The sequence below is a fragment of the Theobroma umbraticum genome, unplaced genomic scaffold, assembly GCF_002168275.2.
Source record: "Theobroma umbraticum cultivar Fairchild unplaced genomic scaffold, ASM216827v3 scaffold_20.0, whole genome shotgun sequence".
Lineage (NCBI taxonomy): Eukaryota > Viridiplantae > Streptophyta > Magnoliopsida > Malvales > Malvaceae > Theobroma > Theobroma umbraticum.
The window spans coordinates 354,301-362,507 of NW_018397266.1; the positions used below are offsets into that span (position 1 = coordinate 354,301).

The 8,207-nt window shown below is 31.3% G+C and overlaps 1 protein-coding gene across 1 annotated transcript in view; it reads left to right on the plus strand.

Annotated features, from left to right (window-relative positions):
- Window positions 1-7,934, plus strand: part of LOC110423269 (MADS-box protein EJ2-like) — an 11,707-nt gene extending 3,773 nt beyond the window's left edge. Inside the window, exons 2-8 of the mRNA XM_021437438.2 lie at window positions 4,168-4,246; window positions 4,567-4,628; window positions 4,782-4,881; window positions 6,765-6,806; window positions 6,909-6,950; window positions 7,402-7,535; window positions 7,659-7,934. Coding sequence (XP_021293113.1) covers window positions 4,168-4,246; window positions 4,567-4,628; window positions 4,782-4,881; window positions 6,765-6,806; window positions 6,909-6,950; window positions 7,402-7,535; window positions 7,659-7,737 — 538 coding nt within the window. The 3' untranslated portion in view covers window positions 7,738-7,934. The remainder of the gene's footprint in view (window positions 1-4,167; window positions 4,247-4,566; window positions 4,629-4,781; window positions 4,882-6,764; window positions 6,807-6,908; window positions 6,951-7,401; window positions 7,536-7,658) is intronic.
- The last annotated feature ends 273 nt before the right edge of the window (window positions 7,935-8,207 follow it).

Genomic DNA, 8,207 nt, shown 5'->3' on the forward strand with positions numbered 1-8,207 from the left:
TATTGATTTGCAATATGATTATTGGCTTCTATGATATCATAACATAAAAATGCCCAATTACAGAAGAATTTTTCTTATCTTCTTTGAAAATTTAGTAGAATTAAGAGGTTTCTATGCACTTTTCCAAAAACTTGACTAAGTTAATTACCATAACATTTTCTTCTGCTACAATATGTACATAAATGTGTCAAAAAACACATTATAGCTATATGATATTATCATATAATTAATGTTAAGGCACTAAGAAGTCTTGATTAATTGCATAAATATATAGCATACAACATTGTTTTTTTCCCCCATGTACAAGTCTTTGTGTTGTTGGGTTATTTTCTAGTTTTTCTCCCATTTTCTTGGACTCTAGGTAGACTTAATATTAGTTTCCTCATGTGAGATTTTTCCAACTCTTCTTATCAATAAAACCTACCTTGCCTTTGAAAAAATAATATATAAAGAACAATTTTATTAAGAACAAAGTAGCCAAAAATTGACCAGAAAAGGGTAGCCTTTAAAAGCAAAAGATTTAGTACTAAAAGCAAAAAGCTTGCAAAGACAAGGGAATTACCCCATAGTAAAGAACCTTAGCCCAACAAACATAATTACTCCTCAACTATGACATAAAACAGAATAGAATCATTACAATCACACTCATCCACCAAAGTATAGGACCCTGTCAACACCAATATATAAATTGACAATTAAGCTTTAAAAGAAAAACTCATTTTAACTTGAAGCTTTTTATTTCTAATATTTTCCTCTTTGAAATTTAAAACGATTAATAAAAAAAAAATCACATGCAAAGGCAAGGGATCATAAAAACTTGTATTAATAAGAAAAGGAATCACAAAAAAGCAAGCATTACAGCTCACACTCGATTTATTTATTTATTTATTTTGGATTCAAGGAAAGGGAGGGAAAGGAAAAGGACTGGAAGGGGAGTGACATCCTTTCTCTTCTTTGGAAAACATTGTAATAGAGAGGGAGGGGTTCGGAAAATGGGAGGACTTAGGAAAGAATTTCTCAATCATGTTTAGGACCGGAGATTATCCAAAATCTGAGGTGATTTCTATTTGATGATTAAATTATTGTTATGATAAAAATTCAGTAATTTTATGTGTTGTTGATCTTAGATCACTGGAAATAATCAGACCATTATTTTGTTGTGTGATCTAATTCTCCTGGTCAAAAGGTTGAGAATTTTTTTTTATTTTTCCAAGTTAAGTGAGCTACAAAATGACTTACAGAAATATTTTTTTGAACATTTGAATAAAAAGTTTTCCTCCCAAAACTATAATTATTTTGATATAGTAAATTCCTTTGCCTTTTGAAAATATTTCCTGTACCACACTCAAAAGTACATTACATGCATGCTTCTCTTTCATTTTTTTTTTGGTGATATTTAGCAAATTCATTAACATTCTAATAGATTTAATTTATTTTCTCATTTAAAGGTTTTTCAATGTAATTTTTATGTTAATAGTTAGTTTACATATTGATAAATACATTTTTTATATTTGTTTACTGAATAGTGAATCTTCTCTACAAAATAAAATATTAAAAATTTTCAAATTGTTATCTTAATAGAATATTAATATTATTAGTTGTTTTGACTATATAATATTGTTATTTGATATTTAATATAAAATAATTTATATTTGAATATGATATCAAATATGGTGATCTCTAATTCTCAATGTATAATTATTAATTGCTAACCAACTGGGTGATCTATAATCATCATAATAATTAGATCATCCTCTTGATAAATAGTATTAAATGCTACTTAAAGATTTTAAAGTTTCATTATGATAATATAAACTATTATGATGTTTTTAATTTCTTTTCCTTTCACTCTTCAAATAAATGATATTGGTGTTTAACAACTCTTTGCTATACATCCTCTATTTTAAAAGCAATAAAGATAAGTATTTGAACATTTAACTTAATAATTAGTGTGCAATTCTTTACTTTTTATATTATGAATTCATCCTTTCTTGAATTTAAAAAAGTAAAAAATTCCAAATAAGGAGAACATTCCCTTCTGTTCCCATTTTGCTTTGTTTCTCTTCATTTCCTCTTCTTTGCTTACCCTAACAGCATGTTTGGTACAGGGAATTCCTATGTTTTTATTTTTGCCCCCATTTGGTTAGCAATTGCCACAAAGAATAGCTACTCTTTAGTATTAACTATTTTGAAGAAATGGTTAAGACTCAAGCTTAACTACACCCAAGCCCCCCATGGTATTTGCTATTCCATGGTTGAGGGAATAGTTTTCAAATTTGATAAGACTAAAATACCCTTCATAACTATGAAATATTACCATGCTAGCATAAAAATTTTTGTTTTCTTCTTGTTTTCTCTTTTTCTTTCTCTCTCTTCTCACATTCTTCCTTGTTTCATTCTCTCTCTAATTTGCACTCATCACCGGAGATGACATTGGTAGCGATGGATGGTAGGGGCGACGGTGGTTCCATGGTCGAATATGGTTGAAAAATGTCGATTTTTTTTTAAAATGTCAAAAAATATCGATTTAGTCCTTTCTGACAAAATTCAATCGAGGAGTCACTGGATTTGGGATCCTCGGCCTGATTTGGCAGCAAGAAGCACCGAATTTGGTGCTTCCCGACCAGATCCCCACAGTCAGATTTGGCACTTCATAGCTAGATCCTGTTGCGAAGAGCACCAATCTGGCTCCTTAGTGGCCAGATCCGACCACATCTTACCCCAGATCGGTGTTTCATTACACTAGCCACATTTTTGGTGGCTGGACCATGGAGAAAGAAGAAAGGAAAAGGAAAGAAGAAAAAATTTTAAAATAAAAAAGTTAAAATTAATTTATAAATTATAGAATATTAATATTTTAATCATTATAATGTCTAAACATTATTAGTATTAATATATTAAATTTTTAATAAAAGAATAAATAAAAAAGGCAAATAGTGAAAAAATAAAAAATTATACTAATAATTTAGTACTAAACTATGAAAGTTTAAAATTTTAAAATATTAATGAAATAAAAATTAAATAATTAAAAAATAAAAATTTTGCTTATATTTGTCTTTTTGTATAAATTTACTAAATTATATAAGGGTAATTTTGTTGTTTTAAAAAATAAATATTATTTATAATAAAAAATTTTAGTTTTTAATTATATATTATAAAAATTAATATTTTAAATTTAAAAATTAATTAAATTATTAATATTTTGATCATAATAATATTAAATTATGAGTAAAATGTTAGTGTTTAAAATATTAATGATTAAATTATAACAAAATATTAATATTTAAACATATTAATAATTAAATTATTAATATTTAAAACTAAAATAAAAATAAACAATTATATATATAATAAAAATATTTTTATCTATATATTTTTTAGTTTAAAATTATTATTATTACTAACTAAATATTATAATAAATCATTATAATTATTTTTATCCTATTTCATTTATAATATCAAATTACGTAATAGCTCTTTTATTATATTTCTGTTTATTTCAAAAACCACACATACTCTAGAAACTGAAACCCAAGCACAGAAAGAACACAGACTTCATACCCCAGATAAAGACAAATTAGCAGCAATCCAAATAAAGCATCAATCCATCAGTCATGGAAGCAAATCCGAGGAGACATAAGAAATAAACCATCTGTCCTTTCTTTGCTAGAGCCTGCTTTAGGCGCCTTTAGACTTGCCGTACAACTTTGTCCTTTTGTTTTTCCCTGTAAGAGAGGGTTCTGGTTGTTTAACTGGTAGTTTACCTCTGTAGTATATCTACTCAAATTTTGATTAATTAGTAATCAGGGCACAGGTACACCATTTGATAAAATCATAAAATCTATTTAAAAGTTTCTTAATAATTCTTGTGTACCATTATATTAAGGTGATCATCCCATTAAGTAGGGTAACTTTTGGATGGGAAGACTCGTACTCAAAAGACAGCTTCATGGCTAAAAATAGCCTGACTGTTCCTATCAGAAACTGCCCTCTTTAGCATTTCTCACCAGTAGCTGTTCTATAGTGCTGGATGCTGAGTTTGTGAGATCAAAATCATATATTAGACTCATGATTTTAGTTTCCTAGCAACTTGTTTTGAATGCAGTGCTGCCTTGAATATTTAGATTTGTCATCCTAACTTTCTTTCCTGGCCTTTGGATCAAGCAGCATGGCTAAGACACTTGAGAGGTACCATAGGTGCACCTATGGAACATTGGAACCTGGTCAAACAGAAAGTGACACACAGGTGAATTAATCTCTTCTATTTCAGCCTTAGCTTCTTGGACTCGTTTTTCATTCATTGGCAGAATATAGGCAAAATACTCAATTATAGTGCATTGAGTGCTCAGATTCTACAGAAAAGGAAAAGCAAAAAAGAAGAAGAAGAAGAAGAAAAACAGTTTTCTCCAATGGGACTGTTTTTCCACCTTTTAGTCCTTTCATTTTTCCACCGATCATTTAGCAACATGGGCAATCTCTTTTTATCTTCGGTTGTCTAATATTTGTTCATTGTTATACAAATTAAATTTGACAAAATTTAAAACTGCCGCCATGGATATCAAGCAGAGCAGCTATCAGGAATATTTGAAGCTCAAAGCAAAAGTTGAGGTCCTTCAACGTTCACAGAGGTAACCCACCAAGCCACACAGTTTTAAACTGTCTCAACCATTTGTTCATAAAATAGGTTGCTTGATCAGGTGTGGGCTGTTGTCTGCATTTCATGGAGCCTATATAGAGAGAGTAGGCTTTAGTTTTATGAACATATAACTTGTACTCTGTAGACATTTTCTTGGGGAAGATTTAGGAGACTTGTGCAGTAAGGAGCTGGAGCAGCTAGAGCATCAGCTGGACTTCTCACTGAAGCAAATCGGGTCATCCAAGGTATTCAATATCAACTTCCTGAGAAGCTATAACTTTAAATTTACAATAAGTTTTAAGATTAAACTCATAAAAGCTTGGCTTTAAATTTGTTAGATTTCTATCAAATATTTGAATCATCTCAATGAGAGTGAATCCCAAATTTATTCTATAGCAATATCTTAAATCCATAGACATAGACATGTTGAGTTTTTAAGTAATTTGCATCTATTGTCCATCATAATTCTCACAATTTGTACAAGGAACTGGATACAAATTTGCAATTTCAAATCATGTTTCTAAATGGAGCATTAGGCCAGGGGTTGGAAATTCATGGCCATTCCTTTTAAACCATGAGAGACAAGACTTGTTAATAAGGTCAGTTTGGATCTCACTTTTAATGTGGAATAACAACAGGGAACATTTTGGTAAAGGTAAGTGGAACCTGGGGTCACATAATGAATTCGGTCTCAAGGAGAAACAGTATTTGGGTTTCATACTTCATGAATGATAAAAGAACTTTCTTTTGGCGTTTATTACCAAACGTAAAAGCACTGTCTCATGCTTGTTCACTTATGCATCAACATACAGAAAACATGTTTCCATGGTTCCAAAATTCTAGGAAACAAGAATTTATTATTTCTAGCAGTTTTGTGAATTTTGCTTTTGCTTTTTCAAAAATAGGATAGCACTCTACCAAATAGAATCTTTGTTATAGCTATGAAAGTAGTGAAACAGAAGACGGAAGTGTTACCAAATCCAACCCATGTCTTAAGCTTTAGATTTCTAGCCTTTTTTTTTTTTCTTTTTACAAGCAGCTGCTCAATGTTCGTACAGACAAATAAAGAACCCAACAACCCAAACAAATAATTTAGCCTTAAATATACCAAAATGACGTGTCTTGTCCCCAGAAAAAGAAATTTCCTGAGCATAAATGATCTATCTTATGATATGAAAGTATAAGGAAATGATAAACCATGGTTTTGACTGTTTGTAGAGAGAAAAACGAAAAACAGAGCAGCTGATGGAGAGGAAGATACTTCATTAGTCAGCAAACTCATAATATATACAAGCATTATATGGTTAACACCTGTTTACAGTAAGGACAAGTGTTGTTAACCTGAACATGCACAAAGACACCTCATAGCCACCGGTATAATGTACCTTTTTTTTGGAGTGCACTGGTATAATATACTTAATAACCAGTACAATGAAGCAGAATACATGGTGTAGAACAAAAGATAACATTAATGCATGCTCAGTCAATGCATGCTTTATCTCTAACAACTTATAAATGTTTGTTCTTTAACTTTAATCAATCAGTTGTGATTCTTATCAGAAAATCTCTCCACATAGAAATTGTATGTGGAAAAATCCAGGAATTGTCTTTTCTGGTACTATTAGAGTGCTTCTGGATAGCCCAAGAACATATTTTGTTTCATAAGATTTGATATTAGATAATGCAGTTCTTGTTAAGCTCTAGCTCTACTTCTATGGTGTAACTGTGGTCATTTCATGAATTCATTAACTGAACCGCAATTTTCCTGTTCCTGATTGCTGAAGGTAAATTTGTTCATGTGAAAAACCATGGGGATCAAACTATGAAGTAGTCAATTTTCATGAGACAACCAAAATCTGTTTCAAGTATTCAACCTATCCCATGCTGAAATGGACTATTTAATAGTATTTCAAGAACAGTGTTCTTTTTTTTTTTTTTTGGCTAAGCCAAAAGAAGTTTTTTTGGTAAATAATCAAAGGTTTCAGGAATCCATGCTAACCACACGGTTAGTAGAACACATTTGATAGTGAATACACCACCTAAACAATCAGAGAAACTACCAAAAAACAAAAATACAGTTGGAGATGTAAATGTGAAGTGTTCTTATTTTGCTTTTCAATGAATGCAGATGCATTTTATGCTTGACCAACTCGTTGAACTTCAAAGAAAGGTACATATAATACAGTTGGGGATTTATTTTATTGTCATTAGTTGTAGTTATTATTGTACTTTCTATTATCCAGATGTCACCATCATCGTATTTATTGTACAGGAAGAAATCCTACTGGAAACCAACAGAAACCTGAGGAGGAAGGTGAAAACCTGCTTAATTTTTAAGTGTTTGTTTTAATGCATTAAAAGATTGTGACAAAAATTAGATACAAGGTTTGATCCAGCAATATTTCTTAGATTTTGAACATCCATAATATGTATTGGATTGGGTCTGGAAACACCTTAAATCAGTAGTTCTAACCATATGCCATTTGCTTGCTTTGCTTTTACTGTAGCTTCAATTATTTATTCATGGTTGATTAGTGTTAGCCTAGAATCAGCATACACACAGATTCCAACTTCGGTTTGCTTGGTTAAATTCTGACTTTCAATCTAAATTTTTTTTAAGGTGTTCATTGAAATCTAATGTCGGGTTATAATAGGCTGTATTGGTGTTTCTCATACCCCCATGCATGCAAGCATTTTTGTGAAGAAAATTTTGTATTGCTGAGAAAGGAAATTTGATTCTTATCCTTGTTGGTCTGCCTTGACAGTTGGAGGAAAGCACTTCAACGCTACGATTATCATGGGAAACTGGGGAGCAAAGCAATCCATACAACCACCACCAGCTTCCTCAGTCAGAGGGATTTTTTGAGCCTTTACAGTGCAGCAGTTCCATGCAGATAGGGTAACTTGTCCTAAACCCACATCCTTAGTTTCGTGCTGACAGCTGATGGGGTCGATAGTTGATAGAATATTCTTTCCTACTAATCTCATTTTTCTTTTCCTTCAACTACTTTTCTTGGTACAGTTACAATCCTACTGCAACAGATCAGGATACCGCTGCAGCCTCTGCACCAAATGGATTCATCCCTGGTTGGATGCTTTAATTGTTTTTAACTTAAAAGAATTCATATATTTTCTCATATAACTCAGTAAGAACAGACAATAAGCCAATTCCAACATACATTTTGCTGTATTAATCAATGATGGCTGGTATTGTGGGCTGCGAAGCTCCAATGTAATAATATTTAACCTGGAGAACATACTGATTATTAAGAATTAATATTGCTAAGTTCACTCATAATATGCCAACTCCTATCTCCTTTATGTTCTTGAATTCTTAACATTATTATTCCTAGAAATCTTTTGCTTGATTTCGTGAATTCAGGTTAATACATATACATATATCGTCAATTAGGAATTTGAGGAAAATGCTTTCAAGAAGTGTACGTGGTCCTAGATCAAAGGGTGAGAAGAGATCAGGGAGTGCAAGGACCTCCATAGAAGTTACCAGACTTGCTCTGGACTTGATAGTCAAAGTTGCTAAGTCACCCTGTAAAAATCAATATAGCCAAGC